The sequence below is a fragment of the Ricinus communis genome, chromosome 10 (assembly GCF_019578655.1).
Source record: "Ricinus communis isolate WT05 ecotype wild-type chromosome 10, ASM1957865v1, whole genome shotgun sequence".
In the NCBI taxonomy this organism is placed as follows: domain Eukaryota; kingdom Viridiplantae; phylum Streptophyta; class Magnoliopsida; order Malpighiales; family Euphorbiaceae; genus Ricinus; species Ricinus communis.
Window position 1 is genome coordinate 21,923,150 of NC_063265.1, and position 22,332 is coordinate 21,945,481.

Genomic DNA, 22,332 nt, shown 5'->3' on the forward strand with positions numbered 1-22,332 from the left:
ATGATTGTTACTTAAATAAATTGCTTGAGAAATAAAGGTGCAATGAAAGCTTTATTCGTAAAAGAATACAAAGAACTTGCTTGAGTTTTTGTCAGTGTTGTTTATGTTTGTGTATTTGATTGTTTTTCAGCTTTTCCTTGCTCGAGCTACTCGATTTCTTTCTATGGAGTCTACATCCTACTTGGAGCACCTAAGTGCTTTTTGGGTAGGTTTCCCCCTTTTCTTTTTGTTCATTGCTGGCGTAACTGCATAATTGCTCTTTGCTGAAGCTTCCAATTGCAAAACCGCATCCAAATATGGAGCTTTTATAATTGCTGTCGAGAAGTAAAGCTCCAAAATAACTTCCATTTTTTAATCTCCCTCTATTTTGTTGTTTTTGTACGGTGCCTGCTCGGCTGCATGGGATTTACCTGTTGGGGGCCTTACTATACTCCTTCATTAAGGGAGGAAGTCAAAGGAAGATAGATTAGATGATCTTTCAGCAGTCCCCGGCTGTCAGTATCATGTCCCCGCGTCTCAGCATCTCTTTTTTCATATTAACCATGTACGTGATTAGATAAATTAATTAAACAAATTTAATTAATTACAATTTAATTTGATAATTAATTTCTTTCCTACATGATTTATAATTTTAAGTGGAACTTTATATTTTAGGCCTTAATTATTGACTGCATAAGTATGAACCAAATAAATATTATTTTATTTTTTATTAATATTAGTTTTATATTTTAGTTTATATATTATTATTTAAATTTTTTAATATTTTATTATTTTACTGTAACTGCTCAAAACCAGTATTATGAATCAGAATCAGCCGATAAGAATGTACTATAGAATCGTGAACCGGCGGTTCTGAACCAAAACGGCCGGTTCACGACTATAGGAAGGTATAGTTGCAGCCCTTTCTGCTCTTTATCCACTCACCAATCCCCAAATCCTTTTTATTTTTTCTTCTCCACACGATCATTCCTCACTGCATTCTGACTCTATCTCTCAAAAGAAAAAAAAAAAAGCCGTTTCTTATTGTTCTGTTTCTCTGCACTCGCGCGTTCACTCAGTCATGGCTCTGCAAAGGACGGCGTCTTCGTCGGCGTCGTCCTCTCAGCTTCTTTTAAACTCAGCTAGTAGTCGTTCCATTGCAAAGGCACAGTGTTCGGTTCTTGCTTATACTAATAAATTTAACAGTAACAATCACTTCTTTGTTGATTTCGTTGGATTATACTGTAAATCCAAACGAAGAAGCAGGAGAATTGGAGTCTCATCCTCTTCTTGTGATTCTAATTCATCGATTCAGCGGAACAGTTTCTTTCGATTTGTTAACTCCACTGTTCGTTCTCAGTCGCTTCCTCTACCTGATCTCAAACCAAAGGTATACTCATTGGAGTCGATTTGTTAGCAGAACCAAACACGCCCTCAACACGTGTTTATCTGATTAGTTGCTTTCTCTTTTTTATAGTATGTATACTCATTTTTTTAATTTTTTTTTTCAAATCATTCTTTTTCATTTAGATAGATAAGCTAAAAACTTTGTTTGGCTTTGGCATCAACTTCTACATTCTTACTTTAGAAAATGTTGACTAGTAAGTATTTTAGAACTTTAAATTATTCTACATATTTCTAATTATTTAGTTACTTTTGAGTTTCTGTTTGTCTTTGTATTTTAAGTTTTCTTAGAGTGATTTAGGATTGCTATTACAGTAATTTCTATCTCAAACCTAACTAGATTCTTTCTTTAATACCTTATAATATGTTCCTTATGTACTTTCTTGGGAGATAGAGTAGCTGATTTAATTTCCTTTGTTTATGGACGTGGTATAGCCTTTTTTGCCATCATCCCTGGCGCTTCTTTATGGTACACTAGAGTTTGAAGCAATCTATGACATAATTGTAATGGGAGAAGTCTTTCTAGAATTTATGACTTCTGGACTGTGCGTACAGAAGAAATAGCATTGGGGATTTCTTTTGCAATCAATTTATTCATAGACATTTCCTAATTTTGGAGGTGCGTTGTAAATCTTTGCTGATAAGTTTTACAAGAAGGTAATCAGGTGGAGAGTAAAAGGTTAACCTGGCAGAACCGCAAATATGAGGCAGCTGATGGATGGAATGTGTTTCAAATGTGATATGGTTAGATTCGTTTTTTGGCGAAGAATGAAAAAAATTGTCATCAAATGCAAATGCTTATAATTATCATCATGGGGTATTTTATTATTTAAGTAAGAATTTGAATAGGTGCTACTAGACATTGAAAAATCTTTATGTTGGCAGTTCAATTTTCATTGTGCATTCAAAACATGGAAGTGTAGATTTATATTTAACCATCAATAACTTGCCAGTAAAAATCAAGAGTAAATGAAGAAAGTGAAAGAAGATTTGTGAAACTACCAAAGAAATTAAATTTTGGTTAAAAGTAATTCTAGACCTGTCAACATTGCTAAAGAGGTTACTGTAACTGGTGAAAATGAAAATGTAGCAAAGATATTGATGATACTGAAGAAATGTTAGAAAATACTGGGGTTGAGATTTGAGAAGTCGAAGAAAATTAATTTGGAAAATTAAGTGTTAATAAAGAGAGCAAGGATGCGATATTGGTAGCTCAAAGTGTTGAATTTCAAGATGAGCTTATAACCCATAGGTCTTGTGGTTCTATTTTTTCACCATTCTATTTGGAACTAATGAATTCATATGCTTTATTGATTCTTTATTGGTAGAATATGTGGACCATTTGAAGATTAGAATGGATTGAGAGCCATTTAGCTATACCATTTTGGATGGTATGGGAGATTTAATTTCAAATCATCAAGGGAGAGGTACTTACAAGTGTAAGAGCCTGACATGGGAACCTTACTGTTTAATGGTCATCATAGTAATAGTTAGAAGTTATTATTCGTAATTGTATTGTAGCTATTTGTTTAGGTGTTTGTTATTGGTTAAGTTTCTTGTTTTTTCATATATTTTTATCTTTAAAAACACGATACATAAAGTGATTTTAATTTTATCTTCATTTTTTTAAACAATTTTTAAAAGAAAAAGTGTTTTGAGAAACCGTAGAATTGTGGTTTTAGGAATCTTATGGTAAAATCTTTAATACACACCTTTTCTCTTTATCCTCTATCTTATCCTATATTTTTGCAAATCATGCTTAATGGATTTAATATTCTTCCTACCAAAGCTTGCTATATATACTCTAAATCAATATTGGATTTGTCAAAAACCAATTCCGAATCTAAGTCAATAACTTTGTAAGAGCTCTATATTTATTAATATTTTTCGGTGGTGGATTGCTTTTAAAAAGAAAGAGTAGTAGAGCATTAGCTAATGTGGAAAAGATAAATAGGTAAACATACTCTTACCTGACAGTAGCATCATTAAATCTAAAAGGGACTATTGGTAAAGTAATGATTCTTCTTCAACATATTGATCTTTTTGTAAAGATGTGCTTTTATTTGTTCTCTTTAAATGAATTTTTATATTTGATTTTGCTTAATTGGTGAACTTGAATTTTCCCCTTAGCCTATGACAAATTGTTATTCTTTCTGATTAATAAGGAGGGTATTGAAGAATAGAAATAATCTCTTTTCAAACATATCGACTTATAAATAGTTCTTAGTTGTTTAAAAATATAAATGAAAAACACTCAACTATATAGAAAAGGCTCAGTTTAGGGTTTTTTTTCCTTGCAGTTTTAGTATTCATATGGTCTTTTCTATCTTATAATCCAATTTTTTTAGTTTCTTATTAATTTCTTTTACCCTACAAATATGTTTCATATGTATTTATTGGGGTATAGTGCAGCTGACCTCTACAAAATGCAGTTCTATTTTTCTTTTTGGTGGTATCTAGAATAGATTCAAGAATGTTTAAGGTGCAGATGTAATGTAATCTAGCATTGTTACCGTGTTTTTGTCCAGTGTCAATGTTAGATCAATATGGTTTAGGAGCCAATCAGTTGTGCCATATCTAATTAGATAAATTGATTCAAAGTAAGTATGTTTGAATTTTTCTTGAGAAGAAGGGAGAGTTAGACTGATAATGTGGATTGGAGTGGTGAATCATGATTTTAATTCAAAAGATGACTGAGAACAGAATAAAAGAAAAATGATTGGGGTGTTATGTGGTGGAGAATGGATTTGGGATGTGGATTTAGTTGCTAAGTTCTGCATTTGGTTTCAGAAATGAGAACTACTGTGGGAAGAAATATTAAAAGAATAGTGAAATTTAGATAAATCTGGACAATTACTACTAGGAACATATCACACCCCTTGGAAAGAAGACTATGCTGCTTAAATACTTCCCAATCGTTTTATATAAGGTTTAAAATTAAGCAGCCTGCACATCCATGACTCCGTGATTATCCATTCTAATGCAGATAGGAATATACCTTCTGAATAGGAAGCACAGCTTAATAACTTTTGATTCTTAAAAATGAAAACTAATAAAGTAACCAACTACAAATAAGAGACCTGCAATCCCATTTTTCCATTATCCCTTTTCTTAAATGTAATGCCTCATTTGAAACCTATTGTTATAAGGGTATTTTATGTGCCATTATTATATTTTAGTCTGTTCTAGGATTAAGTTTGATTATTTTGTAATTGAATGCATATGATTGGAGTAAATAATTAATAATTAAAATTCTGAGGTATGCTTTGCTTCTTTGTTTTTTTTTATTAAATTTTTTGTTATTGTTAATTATATGTTTTGGTAGTGATGAAGAGATCAAAATTCTTGAAAATCATTTGGCTTCTCTTTATTTTATTACTAGTTCTTAAACAAAGAAATCTATCTTTTCCTTAATCCAATATTTGGATTGTCTTGTGAAAGCTGTCACAATGAGTCACAAAACATCACCATTTACACTTAGCATTAGCAATAGTTACTTGTATTCAGCCCTTTATAAATTCATCAACAATTGCTTTTATACTGTCTTACCTACAAAAATCACGTGGGTTGTCCTTAGAATCAGCTATTTCAGTTTCTAAACAAGCTAAGATAGACAACACAAAGAACCCTGACTTGGTCTTGAATTTGCTTAGAGAACATGGTTTGAGTCAGACCCATATTAAGATTTTAGTCACTAATTGTCCTTTTTGATTTTAGCTGATATAAACAATACCCTTAAGTGTACTTTTACAGGTTATTCCAGATCTTTTGGATTTCTGGCGTTGTCCTTGATACAATGCTTTAACAAAGAAACAAAGGGTACTTAATTTTGATGCTAAGACAGTACTTTAGTTCTTTAGGGAGAATAACTGTAATTATAAACATATTGTACTACATCATGTATATAAAAATTTTCAGCCGAAGTTAGAAATTTTCAATTCTTGGCTTTTCAGACCTTGATACTGCACATATTTTGTCAATAGATTGGTGTCGCTACTGGTCTTCTTAATTCTTTTTATTTCTCTAAATCAAGAAAAGAAAATGATGGTTGAAGAATTCCCTTTCTTTTAGTTGGTTTTTTTTTTCCTTATCAAAAGCTTTCTTAATTGCCTTCCCAGTACCGCATCTATGATATTTTGTATATCTTTCTTTTGATGCAATTGGAATTATCTGATTTGGAAGTGTTTTTGTTAATGTGCTTTTCTTATTGTATCCATTGTATATGGTAGAGATGTATATTTTAATGGAGTGGGGTTGGTTGGGCTAATCTGCTTTAGGAAAGCAGCATATTCCCTGAATGAGTTTCATTACTTGGTTGGCTAGAAAGGGGAGCTTTAATACTAAGGAAAAAGTGAGGAAATGGAATACTGCTATAGATGGGAATTGCAATTCTAATTATGAATTCATTTCTTGTCTTTTTTCTATGAACGCATTGTGAGTGAAGCTTTCTGCAAAAGCATTTTGTTCTGTAAAATTAACAGTACTACATTAATTTAGAGGAGATAAGTTAGTAGAAACACTCTAGACAAGGATCTGCTTAGTGGAGTTCAAAAGGTGGCTTTTACTGCATCGTTTTACCATCTTTGGAGAGGGTGGAACTAGATTATTTTCCAATTTCCAAAAAGAAGCTCTTGATTATGAGAAGATTATCCAAAATATATGGAATACAGTTTTGCTTTGTTTTGTCCATAGCAGGTATGTGAAAAAAGCAGAAGTCTCTAGTCTCAGTACCTGCTATTGAGTAATTGATGCTCATGTTTTGTCATTATACCTGGATTTGCTTGTTCTTTATACACCAGATGTTCAATAAAATTCATTGACTCACCAAAGAAAAATGTATAGTTTAATATGTAAACTAACGTTGTGTTGAATTAGCTGCTATGGAAGTCAATATTCCCTTGTGTTTTGCATGGGATAAATTTCGAACATGTTCTTTTCTTCATTTTTTCTGTTGACAAAGCTATGGAGTAGGTCAAGCTTCAGGTAAGATCAAATGATCAAACTCCCTGTTTGTTGAAAGGGAGAGAAGAAGAGATAATCCATTAAAACAACTGCGTTTAGCTGGAATCAAGTTTCAACTAGCTACGTACTATATAAAATTGAATTGTTGATTAATTGGGTGATGTTATCAGTGGGTAATTTAGGAAGTACTCCATAATATTGTTCCCCTTATGTTCAGGTGAAATGTTTTCCTTATGCCAAGTATTCTCACAATCAAAGTCGACAGCAGATGTCTAATCCAAGAGATGATAAGAGTAGGTGATTTCTCTTTCTTCATGATTCACCAACAGTATTTTATTAGTGACATTTGGTTTAGCTTTTCATAATTCTTATTTCGATAATGTGGTTATTCTGTTTTTTTGCTGATTGACTTATATTTTACAACATGTGTCTTGCAAACAAATTGTTGTTTTAGCTTGTCACAATTGTTTCACTAAGGAACCCCACCAATGCAGAAAACCAGTAAAGAAAGCAGGAAAGGAAGAGCACCACTTGTGGAAGAAAAGAGATTCAGCTAGATCTGGGGAAAAGGCATTGAGTCTTGTTAGAATTGTAAGTATGTATAATAATTTTATCTTACATTGAAGTTTCTATGATCCTTGCATAGGCGGAACAGGTAATTAAATGGGATTTATTCAAGATATTGTTTATGCTGAAAGGAAAAGAAGAAATAAGAAAAAATAAAGTGGTACTACATATGTCTTTGAACTTATTTCTCAATTTGTTTGAAAATATAGGTTTGTGAACTTCCTGATGAGAAAGAGTGTGTGTATGGAGCATTAGATAAATGGACAGCTTGGGAAACAGAGTTCCCCTTGATTGCGGTGGCTAAAGGCTTAAGAATATTAAGGAAGCATAATCAATGGCTGCGTGTAATTCAAGTATGACACTTTAAATATACTGTTGCTAAAGAAAATACATAGACATTTTATTGAATGTCATTATAGGTAGAATGTTATCCAACAACCAATGTTCTTTACTTAGTTTATAAGCTTTTGCTATATAACAATATTTATTTTGTGACACAGAGACATATTCTTTGATGATGAATGATCAGATCATAGATAAAAAAGTTTAGCATTGTTTAGTTCGACTTAGATGCAAGCAGTTCTATTGGCTTGTAACTCTCAGCATTATTCAGGTGGCAAAGTGGATGTTAAGTAAAGGTCAAGGAACCACAATGGGAACATATGACACCCTTCTATTGGCATTTGATATGGACAACAGGGTAGATGAAGCTGCATCTTTATGGAACATGATTTTGCACACTCATGTACGCTCTATTTCAAAGCGGCTGTTTTCAAGGATGATCTCATTGTACGATCATCATAACATGCCAGATGGGATAATAGAGGTATTCACGAAACCAGCACTTGTCTCATTTACATCTCATGTGCCTTGTAATGAAAGTAATCTGGCACTTTATATGCTTTTTTTTCCCTTCCCTATGCGATAAAAGTAGTTAAATATCACAAAATTCGAATAAGAATCATCAATGCTGTAATGGTACTGAATTTTATTGAACTCAGATATTTGCAGACATGGAAGAGTTGGGTGTGAGACCAGATGAAGATACTGTCAGAAGAGTGGCTCGTGCCTTCAAAGAATTAGGGCAGGAAGAAAAGCAAAAGTTGGTTCTTAAAAGGTACATGTCTAGATGGAAGTATATCCACTTCAAGGGGGAAAGGGTTAGAGTGAGAAGAAACATACCGAATTAATGAAGGCTCGGCCAATTTACAGACAACAAGAAGCATGCGATTTTATTTGAAGGATGCGCAAGTTGAGGCGGTAAGTTACTAGTATCAAGTGGCAAGCAATTTGATTGAAATGTCACTTTTCAGTTTCAAGAGGTTTGATGGATGGGGTTGATACCCATTTTACTAGCTTAATACAATTTTACTAACCGTGCCATGTGCTCAATGCAAAATTAGAGAGGAATTTGTGTGCTTTGTTCATTTACTTGATATGTTTATTTTATTCTTTTTAAGAAAAAATAAAACTTGGGATTGGCAAGCTTATATTCTGATTTGTAATAAACTAGCATCTCTGTCGTCGTTTCATTTTTATGGTGGGAAAGAAATGCTTCTTTTTTTTCTTTTTCATGTTCTAGTGTATACCAAACTAGCATCTCTATTCGTGGTCATTTTCGTCATGGAAAAAGGTGCATTTCTGCCCCTAACTTTTTACGTCATAGGGTGGATTTGCGCCTAATTTAATTTTATGCGCAAAAATACACAATATTTGTTAAAAAAAATTGTAATATAAGCACTCACATCGTTTCTTTTTAAATGTTGTGGCTACTCTCTCTCTCTCTCTCTCTATTTCTCTGTCTTCATTGTTTTCTTTCCCCTTACAAACTTGCTTTCCTCTCTTTAATTGGAAACTTGACATCTTTTCGTTGGTTGGGAAATTACAGTTACATCAGCAACAATTATTGTACTGAAGAATTTCTTAATTACCAACATTTAGTGTTTCTCTTAGAGAGCTTTGTGCTAATCTTGCCTCCAACTTTCACTTTCTAAACATTTATCTCAAATCAGCCTTTTCTAGAAAGTTGATTATATACATTCATCATAGGATAACAAGCTTCTAACATTTCATACTTAAATCTCTTGGTGTCACTTTTAAGAAGTTAATAGTATTGCATTCAAATTTTCAAATAACCTATATTTTGAAGCTAACATTCTTTCAATAATAAATGGCAACAGGTGGTTTCAGGAGATCAGACTAGATATGGAATGAGCCATTGAAATTATCGGTACTTAAGAAATTAACCGGGTCATCCTCTAGCCCAACTTGGCTTGCAAGCCTAAGAGATAGGACATGTGGTTTTGTCCGGCATCAATTATAACATGCATCCGGTCCATAATTCTACATATGGACCAAAGTACATAAAAGACGTGTGGTGTGGTAATGGAAGTGCAAAATGCACTAAATTGTACAACAAGCATTTTTGTTACCGCTTATTTATTTATTTATTTAATTTTTTAAAATTATAATAAAATTAATTGATAAAAGTTAATGTTATATTAAAATTATATATTGAATAAATTTTTTTATATATTTATAAACACTAGTCTTTATTTGTGTGTTATATAACTGTTGTAATTATTTACTGTCACTATTTAAAAAATTTTAATATTTATTTTTGATATACGAAATTTTTATTATTTTTTAAATTATGATTAAATAAAAGGATAATGTACATTTTTGCCCCTAATATTTAGTACGTAGTGCATATATGCCCCTTGTGTTAATTTAGGGACATTTTACTTTCAAAGATATGTTTTCAACTTTAAATTGGCCTCTCTTTTAGCACTTATAGAAAACGGAATTAAACACCATTTATGTTTGATACTTGGAGAATTGAGGGACCATTCCAACATAAGATTGGTCCACCACATTTGCCGTTTTGAAAAAGTGCTTCTTCAAAGGCTTTTGTTGTTGTTCTTGTGTATGTGAGTGTCTTTCTTTCACTCTCTTCTTCTTTTCTATCCTTTTTTTTGCAACAAACACCGTACCCACTCTGCTTCTACACATTATTCTTCTTCTTTCTCTGCTATCTCTATGCTCCTCTGCTACTTTCCTTATCTTCAATCACCACTTTCTTTCTTTGATCTTTACTCTTTCACGATTTCTTTTATAACTTAAAAAGATCCACACTCCTCTTCTCTGTAATTCTCTCTATTTCTTCCAAGCATTTGCTATGAAATCTCTACTAGCAAATCTATTACTCATCCCTAAACCTTTGCAAATCACCATGTATGTGTTACACACCCAAGGAACCGCAACAATGAATACAAAACCAGAACCTTGTTTCTCACCACAAGAATCTCCATCTCCTACCAGAATGTCCTTGTATGCTCATCAAACTTTATGAACATGCTTACCCATTCGTAGAGGTTGTTGGTTAAATTATGAAACAGATGGATGTGGACTGAAGGCTTCATAATCTGAAGTTTCACCACAACAGTGTTGTTCTCTAGTATGCAACCTACTCTTGAGTGCATTTAGAAATGAGGAATCTGCATCCCATAACTTGCGCGAGAAGATGTCATCGCCATCATAAGAATCTATAAAGACCATATCATATAAATTGCTTTTCTTGAGTGTAAACTTCTCAACATCTGATTCATAGAGGTAAAGCCTCTCGTGGATGCCTCTCCACATTACTTCGTTGCTGATACTGAGTTTTGACCCATAACTGAGAAAGTTGGAAAACCCATTGCTTGTACTGAAGAAAATACAACAAGGGGATCAATTTCAACAATGTCAATCACAATACCTACTGAAAGTGCGGCTTAGGCAAAAGTTAAGGCGTAAAAGTAAGAAAAAAAAAAAGAGATTTGCTTGCTATCTGTATGAGATTTTTCCGAAGCCAATTGTCATTGCACGAGTATCAGTATAACCCTAAAGTAAAATGATTCAGTCCTTGCATGCTTGAGTTATCTCTATATCTGCACTTGCTTTCGTCACCATGACTTGCAGATTTTTGATATGTATTATCGTCTACATCATTTTCTATTTGGCTCCATGCTTGTGACTAAAGAGTAGAAAATCTACTTATTAAATCATCAATCTTTTATAATGTTGCTGTCCAAACTAAAGGATGATTTCTAAAATCGTCAATCTTTTATCTATGAACATCATAATGCTGTTGTCCAAACTAAAGGATGATTTTTAAAATTGCATCACATGTCATACATAACATGCATATCACATACCTTCACTACTTTTGCTTGGCGAGATCTATATGTATACTTGTGTATATATCACTAACCTATAACAGGAAAATAAAAAGAAGTTCAAAAAGAAATAAAGTGCTTGAATTATAGTTAAGTTTACCTTCCGAAGTGGAAGATGAGTCAGTTTACTTCTCGAAGTAGAACTTTATTAGTTTACTTCCCGAAACAGAGTTTATCAAGCTTACTTTTTGAAGTTAAAAATCATCAATTTATATCTCGAAATGGGATAATCATCATCCCATAGTAGAATACAATCAGTAGAAGATCATCAATTTACTTTCCGAAGTGAAAGCTAACCGACCTGATTTTTGAAAGTAGAGAATCAGTTTAAGTTTTAAAGAATTGACACATATTCCAAAGCAAGAATTATTCAAGAGAGTAAAGTACATACCAAATCAGAATCCAAAGTGGAAATTACAACATAATTGCATCCCAAAGCGGAAAGTAATCAAGAAGCCAGAGGGAAGTCTCAGCAGGCGTGGTCCCTAAATCAGCGGGTGTGGTTCCTAAATCAGCAAGCGTGGTTCCTAAATCAGCAGGCATGGTTCTCAAATCAATGGGTGTGGTCCCTAAATCAATGAGCGTGCTCCCCAAATCAGCGGGCATGGTTCCCCAATAACAGGCGAAGTCCTCAACCTAAGCAGGCGAAATCCTTAATCCAAGCAGACAAAGTTCTCAACCTAAGCATGCAAAGTCCTCAATCTAAGCATGCGAAGTCCTCAATCGAAATGGGCGTGGCCCCCACTTCGAATCAACGATTGAAGTTTGAGCTTATGAAGCATGGCTTCTACAACTCACATATCCTTTTGATATATCCTTGATGCCTATGATTTTTCTCAATAATAAACGCATTGCATGCTCATAAAATTTCTAAAAATCGGAGGTAGTTATTAACACCCTTTTTTCGAATCTAGATATTGAGGGAAATACGGATAATCCTATGGTGAAAGTTACTACCTTCTCGAGTCTCAAGAGATGAAGGACATGTAGATCTGAGGCAAGGGTTGAGGCTAATCGAGCTGAAATTACCTTTCTAAAATCAATTTGGACTTAATTGTTAAGAAAAATAAAGTTTGATGTTCAAAACAGCAGTTTTCACAAATTTAAGTACCTAATTGCAATGTTTTCAACTTTTCCGTGTAGAGTGCTGATTGGGTTTTTTATAATCCGAAGTCGTTTTTCTTAATGATTTTACATCAAGATATATATTTTAGAATTTTTTAACGATAATCATAGATTTTTTAATGATAATATTTAAACTTAAAGAATTAAATTTGGATATTTATCAACATTATTTTTAAAGTAACTGAGATTATCGTTTCCCTTAAGAAACCTTACCTCTATAAATAGAAAGAGGTATTTAGGTTTAGGGTTAACAACACTCAACAAGAGATAACGACACCATAGAGAGAAATAGAAAGAAATAGAGAGAAAATAGAAAGAAACACATAGAGAGAAAATATTTCCGTTCTTGAGAACTCAAATCACTAAGAAAGAGGCTACTCAAGAAAGAACTGCTTTGGAAACTTGTTTTGAATTGACATAAGTTTTCTTAACACTAGATCTAGAATTGGATTCCAACTATCATTTGACTAAACTGCTTTCTCATCGCCTGAGACACGCAAAACCATCAACTATGGTGACAACGTGAGGGTTTCTTTAAATATGCATTCATCATCATTCTAAAATTATTTCCTTCATTCCTTTTTTATTTCCTTTTTGTTATTTATTTTTAGAAACATAATTAGGGCTATTATTTATAATCACTATGATTAGATTAGGATTTATTTGAATCTGCATGTTAATTGAGTTTTAAATATGATTATAAGAACTCTAGGGTTTTGGTCTGATAATTTTGCCAATTAGGATTTTGAATATGATTAGATACATGCAATAAGATTAAGAATTAGATTTATATTTTCAATGAAATTTAGCAATTAAATATGTTTAATAGGGTAACATGATTAATTTGCTATCTTTTTTGTTCATTATACTTTAGGTTTTTTTAGGATTCTTATCAATTTTAGAGCTTTGATCATTCAATTGACTCTTGTTGTTTTTATTTTGATGTTTTCATTCTATTTTTTTTCTTTTCTAATTTATTTTTCTGTCTGTACATGTGAAATTCGATTTTAGAAATGCAAAATATGCTGAAAAATCAACAGAAAGCGGCCAGGAATGCTAGAGTCGATTGGTTGTGCAAGGCTCAGTCCCATTTTATGTTTTTTGGACGATTTTTAATGTATTTTAACGTTCATTAATAGTTTCTAGATTTTTTCTTTTGCAATTTAGTTGTAGGCCGGGTTGTAATAATTAGATTTATTTCCTACTTTTATTTTGTTTATTTTTACTTACTGTATGATAATTAAATATGTGTTATGTGATTGATTAATTAAAATGGGCCACATAGATTTTTAGGATTAAAACCGAATCCCACATGAATATTGCCAATAGTTAATTAACATTAACTGGGTTTAAAATCCTAAAATCTAAATAGACTTATGAGGCATTGACATGCTTTAGTTAGGATTGGATTTCATTAGAATTGAGATCACAATGTAGAAGCTTTATCATAATAAGTAGTCCATTAGGTTTAAAGGCTGAAAATCAAAAAGCATAATATGTAATTGGGATAGACTATTTAGGCTATATGCATAATTAACTAGTAAATTAGGTTAACAACTCCAACATGGGCTGGACTTGCATAAAACGGGCTAGACTTAGGTGAATTATGTGTGTTATTTGGTATGTCTATATATAAATTGCTTGCATTTATAAGAAATGATTTGTTAAATAATAAAATTAAAAATTAATATATACAAATAAAGAAATTGGCTTCTGGATCTATCTTTAGATTTTGTGACGTAAGCTTTCTTATGGAATATAAGAAACGCCACTCATTAGTAAAGTGTTCTGGTGATTACTCGGGTGGCGACTCCTATTTCCACATTAATCTCAGTGATTCATTAGCGTATTTCTAATTAGGTTAAAAAGTCTTATAATGCTATAGTCGCTAAAGACACTTGGGTGTGCGCCCGAAATTGCCACCTATAACATTAAAATCTTTTAATAATAAAATATTTTTTATTTCATAATTTATAATTATATATCTATTTTTTCTAAAAGAAATCACGTGTTAAAATTTATAAATTAGTAGGATTGAGTTTTTATCATTTATCCTTTTAAAAAATACTAGCTATATTATTATTTTTTATTATGGATATGACATAAATATCTTTTTGTTTTATTTTTTTTAATAGCTTTTAACATAATTTTTTATTTTTTTCATTTTTCAAATCAGAAGTAAAAATTTAAAGAAATTTAGAAATAAAAAAAAGAACTGAAAATTTTGAAAACGCTCCACAACTAAACAACTCAAATATATATGATCATGGTATCAAAATTTGATGGTTTAGAAGCGTTTATTAGAAGATGGAAAGTGGAAAATAGCACTTTTGATATTGGAAGAAGAAGAAGAAGAAGAAGCAAAATCCATGCAAGTAAGTAGGGGTAAATTGCTCAGCTGGTATCAAACTCTAGGACTGTATATCAATTTGATATCAAGATTTTAATTTGAATCAAAATGGTACCAAAAGTATAAAAAAATATATCAATTTAGTCTAAATGTCCAATTTCCGATAACGGATGGTGACGTGGCAAGCTGAGGAGACAAAGTTAATTAAAGTGGCACACGCTAAGAGGGCGAAACAACTGAAATATACCTCCTCAGCTTGCCATGTCATCATTCGTTGTCGAAAATTGGATTTTTGGATTAAATTGATATACTTTTCTGTATTTTTGGTACCATTTTAATTTAAATTAAAATTTTAGTATCAAATTGATATACAGTTCTAATATTTTATTCCAGTTGAATAATTGCTCCAGTTGAATAATTTACTGAAATAAGTAGAGTAGCCATGTCAGTCTTCCTCTACTAGCATTCTTGTCTTCACGTTAACCATAAAAAATAAAGCCATTAAAATACCAAACAAAATTGGATGCAATTAAAGAAAAAAAGAAAGAAAAATCAAATATGTCTTCTAATATTATTCGACATTTTTATTTTATTTATAAGATGTAAAATGCAAAAAAAAAAAAAAAACAGATCTTCTCTTCATATATATGCTATAAAAATAATAATAATTCACATAATACAATCATAAGAATTTGAATTTTTAAGATTTGAGAGAGAAAGCTTTTGGCCTCTTAAGCTAAACATTAACTGGAAACATTACATGGCAGTTCTCGACAAAGCTCGCATCAGCCACGTGCTATATGTGTGATATATTTTATAGTCATAAAAATGTACGATAATCTTGCCAACCATCAATCTGTGAAATATTACAGCACAACCATGTAAACGCCAGTTACCATATATTACTCTCTCCCTTCAAATTTTTTTTTATTTTATTTTCTTTTCTATTGGTTTTGGTGGTTTCTTGATTTATTTCATTTGGTTTCTTGGTTTCTTTGTTTCTTTAATCTGTCTTCTTGTTTTCTTTAATTTGGTTTCTTGGTTTATTGTGTTAATGGCATCGGAGACTGATATTTTCTTGAATGATGGCGGTGACGCTGGTGTTTGTGGTAGAAGCAGTGGAGAAGAGGTTGATGAAAAAGGTGAGGAATGTGGTGCTTTACTTTCTCAGCAACGGCCGCAGAGTTTTAGGTAATTAATTTTCATGATAATTTTGTTTTTATTACCCTTTGACCTTTACTACTTTGGTTATGTTTAATTCTTGCCATTGTTTGGAAGGTCCAAAAAGCAAGAATTCATTTCAATTATGTTTAGTCAGTTCTCATGTTTGGATAGTTAATAGTTGATAGAACTCAATATTTTCAGTTAGAAAAAAGAAAAAGAGAAGCCATTTTGAACATGTTTCTGGAAACATTAAATAAAACTGAATTCTTAGACAGCATTTATCCAAACAAGGCATAATATAGAATTAAATTAGATACTGTGTTTCTTTTCTTTTTTTTTTTCTTTCCTTTTCTTTTTAATTTTCAAAGCAATGGAAAAATTCATGAAACTTCACTTGGAAAGGTTTTCACAGAGAACTAGTATATATCCGCTAGAGATGACATATGCTGACTCACCAAATGAAGACCTTTTTTATTTGTTTTGTCTCCATTGCATTTCCAACGATACTCTGTATATGTCTCCCTATTAAATTATAAATAATTAACTCTCTATTTTAATTTGTCTTAAAATGTATGTGTATTCTAATAATTATTTCTATTTTATTTTCTAATTAGATTTTTATTAATAAAAATCAAAAAGAGAGAAATAAGTAAGAAGAGATAGTGACTTTGAAAGAAAAATTTTAAAAAGTAATAAAGAGAAATAATATAATATACTTAAGAGCCAATTAAGAGTCATTTTCTCCAATCTTAAATTTAAGGAGAGAGAATGTGGCTCTTAAGTCATTTTAGGGAAGAAGGATGAATTAGAGATTTTATTGAAAGCCTTATTTTTGCATATACTTCCTATAATAGAGAAGTAGCATAATTGAAGAGCTTTCTGGGGTGCTCAAACATAGTATATGAAATTTCTTGTTAGATATTTATACTTGAAAGCATAAATTCTCTAGATTGAATGCCTTTTGAGGCATTGCTTTCTGTCTTTGAGAGATATGAACAATTGATAAAAGACAATATAAAGTTGTTCTTTAAGATTTAAAAAGTTCCATACCAGCTAATATAATATTTGAATTACTTTCTTCTGCAATAATATTTAGAATTTCTTTTTTAAAATAATGGTTATTCCAGTCTTAGTTTCAATCCAAATAAACATAGACATGTGCTATATTGTTAGCCAAATTTCAATGTCAATCTGATCTTTTGTTTTTTTTTCTTCTATGTCAGAGAAACAACTGAATCTTACTCAATCTCAATGTCACGAAACCATGGGTTTCTTGGACAAGGAGAAAGCTCTCTTAATTCATGTGTTGGAAACTATAGTACAAGTAATTTAGAGAAGGATATAAAGTCTCCGTTACTGCCTGATAATGAAAATAAATATCAGAAGGAAGACTCCCGTATGGTCTCCTCAGCAGCTCAACTGTCATTTTCAAAAGCTTCATTTGCTAGTGATGAATTATCCATCCCTCATGGATGTAGCGTCATGCAGACTGTCTTCAACTGTAAGGCCTAATAATGTTTGTAAGATCTTTGAGCTTCCTTTTACTCGTGTTCTAAAGATAAGGAAAGCGTCTGAAACTGGCGTTCTTCATTTTTGACTGATGTAAACATTTTGATTCTTCTGATATGTTATTTGAATAAATTCAAGAAGAAAAAAATAGAAAAAGAAAGGACAAGGGAACAAAAGGTTCACCATTTTATCAAATCTTTTCTTTCAGGAAAGCTTATGATTAGGAGGCTATGGTATCTGCATGTACTTCTTAGCATTACAAGTATATTCTATAGTTGGGCCTAATTCGTGGGATGTCATTTTGAAACAGTGGTCAATATAATGGTTGGAGTTGGGCTTCTTTCTACACCTTCTACAATAAAAGAAGCAGGTTGGGCGAGTTTGATTGTACTAGCTGTTTTTGCATTTGCATTCTGTTACACAGCTAATCTTATGAGACATTGCTTTGAGAGTAAAGAAGGCATTATAACCTACTCAGATATAGGAGAAGCTGCTTTTGGGAAATATGGACGTCTTGCTGTATCTGTGAGTTTGTTGCTGCTTTTATTATGATGTGTTTTCTTTCCTGCAATTCCTTTTGGTTTTTGGTCATTGGTTTTGTATTCCATGTTTCTGATAGTATTTTTTTCTTGATTTGCAGATCATTCTATACATAGAGTTATATGTAAGTGATAACTGAATCTGATTTTACATTTTTCTTTAAATTTCTATGCTATTTTTGTGTAGACTTTTAGAATTTTTTATCTACCTTTGCAGTCATATTGCGTGGAATTTATTACTCTGGAGGGTGATAATCTTAATAGGCTATTTCCTGGAACATCCTTGGAGTTGGCTGGTCTTCATCTTGACTCCATGCACTTCTTTGGAATTCTAACTGCTCTTGTTGTGCTGCCAACAGTTTGGCTAAGAGATCTTCATGTCATCTCATACCTTTCAGGTGCTGTGAATTTACTGTTTGAAGTTCCTTCACAGCATCAGAGTATTATAAATTTTAATGATTCCATGCATTTCATCTGATGCTTTTATTTTTCTGTTTTGCAGCTGGGGGGGTCATAGTAACAAGTTTGATTGTGCTTTGTGTGCTTTTCCTTGGTACGGCAGGCGGAGTTGGGTTTCATCACACTAGTCCTTTGGTGAAGTGGAATGGCATTCCATTTGCAATTGGTGTTTATGGGTTCTGTTGTGGTGGGCACCCAGTTTTTCCAAATATCTACCAATCAATGGCTGATAAAAGAAAATATACCAAGGCAGCGATAATATGGTGTAAAACTTTGTTTCTTGTGATGCATCTTTTGAGCTTCTTTCCAGATGCGCCGTAACTCTCTTCTTGTTTTGCAGCTTTATCCTATGTTTTCTGCTTTATGGGGGTGTTGCTGTGATGGGATTTCTTATGTTTGGTGAAGATACACTATCTCAGATAACCTTGAATATGCCACCACATGCCATCACTTCGAAAGTTGCCTTGTGGATTACAGTGAGTATGATTTAGTTCCAGTTACCAAGTGTTTTTCATGTTAGGAGCAAGGATTGTCAAATAAATTTTATATAATTTCTGACAATTTATGTTTCTTGATTTTGATCTTGATCTTCCACAGGTGATCAACCCTCTCACAAAGTATCCTTTTGGAAAGTAAATGTTAAGTTTTGAAATTACAAATAGCATACCTAACATGCTAATGCTATCTAAACTCTTAACTGGGTTTCTGTACCAGTTCTTCACTTGAAAGAAGGAAAAGGAATTCGCAGAACTAAATTATTTAATGAGAGACCTTCGGTTGACACTTGGGAATCCTTTTGCTTTGATAAACTTAATTAGATTTTCCTTGACAATGCATATATATGCACTATTGATGAACCCATTGGCCAGGAGCATAGAGGAGCTACTGCCAGTTGGAGTATCAAATAGTTTGTGGTGCTTCATTTTTCTAAGAACAGCCCTTGTCTTCTCTACTGTCTGTGTAGCTTTTCTTCTTCCATTTTTTGGTAATTCCTTTTTTCTCTTCATCTTAGTATCATTTTGAAGGGAGTTTGGGATGAAATCAAAATTAAAGTTAGTTTATGTTGGGTTTGGGACTAATTGTCTCTTGCTTACCTTCCATTTTTAATGAACTATTGTGAATGGCTAACTGAAATTAATTCAAATCCTATTGCTTAGAGCAAATATATGCTGACATTTTGTCCTTAGCTTTTAGGAAATCTTGCAGGTTCTTAAGGAGGCAGTGAACAGATCACGATAACAACAATTTGACAATTGTTATTGACCATGTGGACTGATTTCTCATGCTGTTAAAATATTTTGAACTGATGAAATTATTTTTCTTATTGCAGGTCTTGTAATGGCCTTTATTGGTTCTGTCCTCTGTTTACTTTTGGTATGTAAACATCTCAGCAAAGTTAAATGACAGGAATGGCCTGTGTTCCCTTCTAATATTGCTATCTTTTCTGAATTATGGTTTGCCAATTCAAATATATTCCTTACTGCCATTCTTTTAGCATATGAAAACCACCTCAAGATGGTATAAAGTATGTTTGCAACAGACTCTATGAATGAATGCATTAGGAACTATTCTCTTAAATATTCCATTGATTCATGATATTGATATATCAAGGCCCATTTGGCAGAGATGCAACCCATAGCTATTACAGAAAGCTTCATTTCTTAGCTTTTCTCAAAAGTCTATTTTATCTTCTCCAATTTTATGCGCAGCTGCCACACTCCATCCTCTATAGTACATTGAAAGCAGGCTTTGTTTCATACCCTTCACTTGTTGACATTATTTACCTATAATGTCAATCATCCCAACTATAATTGGCATATTACCCTGTAATTGGTTTTTGCCTCTAACCCACTTTCTTCATTGTGGAACGAGGGAAATACTAATATAATGGTTACAAGTGATACTAAGATGTGCAGAATGCTCTGAGCTTATGATAATAATGCTTTCCATTCATTCCTTGCATCAAGCAATGGGTCCTGATCAAGTCATTATTATGTCTTTTCGTTTTCCTTTACCTCCCCTTTTTCTTTCTCTGTTTCATACATGTAAATGGTCCTCAATTCTTATAAATTTGAGTGGGTCTTTGGTTCAGGCTGCAATTCTGCCATCTTTATGCTTTTTAAGGATAAAGGGGAAGAGCGCCACAAGGACACAGGCAAGTAGACATGATAATATCATATTATTTATTTTGCACAGTATGTAACACAGGCAAGTAGACATAATAATATTATATTATTTATTTTGCACAGTATGTAAGACGTATCGTCTGTTCTTGATTGGGGGTAAACAAAAGACGTAAAAATGAAATCTTCAAGTAGACAAGTTAATTCTAGCTTCAAGTTTTCTTTAAGATATTTACCTATGTCACATTGAATAACTCATTGCATGAAATTTCTTGTGCAAGTTTCTGGTCCTGGACAACAAATAATGCAATTTGCCAGAAAGATACATAGTACAGAATTCATAATACAAGACACGTGAACAATCTCTTATGAAAATCTGTAACCTTTATTGAAAGCAGGAGAGGGAATGCTCAACTTCAGATTAACCTGAATTTAGCTTATCTGTTGATTAATTGAAACACTAATAAGTTTTTAAGCTACTGAAAACTAAATAGTAATGATATGTAGTTCAGTGGAGGGATTAACTTCTATTGTTAATTTCATGCAGTATGTATGTGCTTCTGCATGCTTATTATTATATTTTCTATTTACTTTATGTGTGATTGACTCGAGAAATTAAGAAGTAAAACAGAATTCACTGAAGAAAAAGGAGAAAAAGAAGGTCCTAAGAAATTGAGAAGTGAGCGTAAATGGTAGCTATTTTTTTATTATCCATACATGCTAATATATCATTTTGCATGGCTGCTCTGAAATTTCATTCCTTTTATCTTATAAACAGACCATTTTGAGCAGAACAATTATTGCATTGGGCATCATATGTGTAATCATTGGAGCATACTCTTCCTTGTCGGAAATTGCGAAACAGTACTGGAATATGCAGATGGTCTAACATTTCAAGTATTTATGTTAATTGGCTATGTTGTCATCCCTGCAACTATTTGTGCTGTACTAAGAAATTTTAGATGTTTCAATGTGAAAATTGTCTATCAACTTCTTGTCTCTTCATATTGAACTGGATTGTGAACAATCTCCATAATTTAAGTGTTATCACTGTACAACTTCATGCTTCCTGAGAGTCACAACCCAAATCCTTTAATTGATTCCTTAACCATAATAACTCAAGAGTCTCTAAAAGCCATGTTTTTGTACTCAGCTTCTGCACTAGACCTTGCTATTATCTGTTGTTTTTTACTTCTCCAAGTCGCAGGTTTTCTGACTAAGAAAGTAAAGTATCCAGAAGTAGATCTGTTGTTATCAGTTGAGCTTGCTCAATCTGCATCAGTGTAAATTCTACCTTCAGGTAATTATGCTTCGTGAAAAGTAATCCTTTACCTAGAAAAGACTTCAAATACCCCAATATGCGTTCCGTGGCATTCATGCCGCTTTTATAAGAATCATGCATAAACTAGCTCACTACAGTCAATACATAAGCAATATATGGTCTAGTGTAGGATAAGGAAATTAATTTTTTCACAGGTTTCTGGTGACTTGCTTTATTAGTAAAAGTTGGATCCAAGCAATAAAACAGCTTATGATTGTCCATTAGCAGTATTGAAAAGCTTGCAGCCAAGCATACATGTTCAGTTAATAAACAAAATACTATTCTTTGATACTTGTTATAAAATGATGTGTTTTCGATACTTGTTCCTTTGTATATCATGTATAAAACTGAAGTATGGTGACTGTATGCCTCTTTTCATTTTTCTTCAAAAATATTCTCTCATTTTTTTCTTACAACCAAGTGCTGGCTGAACTTTACTTTCTTTGTGTGAGTTCAATCTATTTTTCCCTAGTCACTTCGCATTCGCATTTTGCAGTGTTATTAGAGCTTCATTTCCTTTAAGACTGTGAAAGCAAAAATTTTATAATCATTTGTGAGAAAAGTTAGTGTTGAAAAGCTAAAAGGTCAAAATCCAAAACACCTAGAGTTTGAG

The 22,332-nt window shown here is 32.4% G+C and overlaps 2 protein-coding genes across 11 annotated transcripts; both read left to right on the forward strand.

The window, feature by feature from the left end:
• Nucleotides 1–881: 881 nt before the first annotated feature.
• LOC8270494 (pentatricopeptide repeat-containing protein At4g18975, chloroplastic) lies at nucleotides 882–8,486 on the forward strand. 5 transcript variants are annotated; one of them, XM_048369698.1, is made up of 6 exons: nucleotides 882–1,369; nucleotides 6,563–6,638; nucleotides 6,800–6,936; nucleotides 7,122–7,265; nucleotides 7,526–7,738; nucleotides 7,924–8,003. In XM_048369698.1, exons 1-6 carry the CDS (start codon nucleotides 1,061–1,063, stop codon nucleotides 7,942–7,944), a joined length of 900 nt encoding a protein of 299 aa, XP_048225655.1. In that variant the 5' UTR covers nucleotides 882–1,060; the 3' UTR covers nucleotides 7,945–8,003. The 5 variants fall into 5 exon arrangements, with proteins under 5 accessions (XP_048225655.1, XP_048225654.1, XP_048225653.1 ...); XM_048369696.1 differs by having other exon boundaries at nucleotides 913–1,369; nucleotides 7,914–8,486; XM_015724006.3 differs by having other exon boundaries at nucleotides 915–1,369; nucleotides 6,563–6,642; nucleotides 6,840–6,936; nucleotides 7,914–8,486.
• A 6,741-nt stretch (nucleotides 8,487–15,227) lies between these two features.
• On the forward strand, nucleotides 15,228–21,403 carry LOC8270496 (amino acid transporter AVT1A). 6 transcript variants are annotated; one of them, XM_048370000.1, is made up of 13 exons: nucleotides 15,229–15,795; nucleotides 16,992–17,269; nucleotides 17,588–17,802; nucleotides 17,918–17,941; nucleotides 18,034–18,214; nucleotides 18,319–18,538; nucleotides 18,616–18,751; nucleotides 18,873–18,892; nucleotides 19,115–19,260; nucleotides 19,606–19,649; nucleotides 20,368–20,430; nucleotides 21,030–21,090; nucleotides 21,177–21,308. In XM_048370000.1, the coding sequence occupies exons 1-12, from the start codon at nucleotides 15,659–15,661 to the stop codon at nucleotides 21,072–21,074; spliced, it is 1,509 nt and encodes a 502-aa protein (XP_048225957.1). In that variant the 5' UTR covers nucleotides 15,229–15,658; the 3' UTR covers nucleotides 21,075–21,090; nucleotides 21,177–21,308. The 6 variants fall into 6 exon arrangements, 5 of the variants coding, with proteins under 5 accessions (XP_048225958.1, XP_048225957.1, XP_015579495.2 ...); XM_015724009.3 differs by lacking the exon at nucleotides 21,030–21,090 and having other exon boundaries at nucleotides 15,230–15,795; nucleotides 17,588–17,647; nucleotides 17,735–17,802; nucleotides 21,177–21,403; XM_015724010.3 differs by lacking the exon at nucleotides 21,030–21,090 and having other exon boundaries at nucleotides 15,230–15,795; nucleotides 17,588–17,647; nucleotides 17,756–17,802; nucleotides 21,177–21,403.
• Nucleotides 21,404–22,332: the final 929 nt, after the last annotated feature.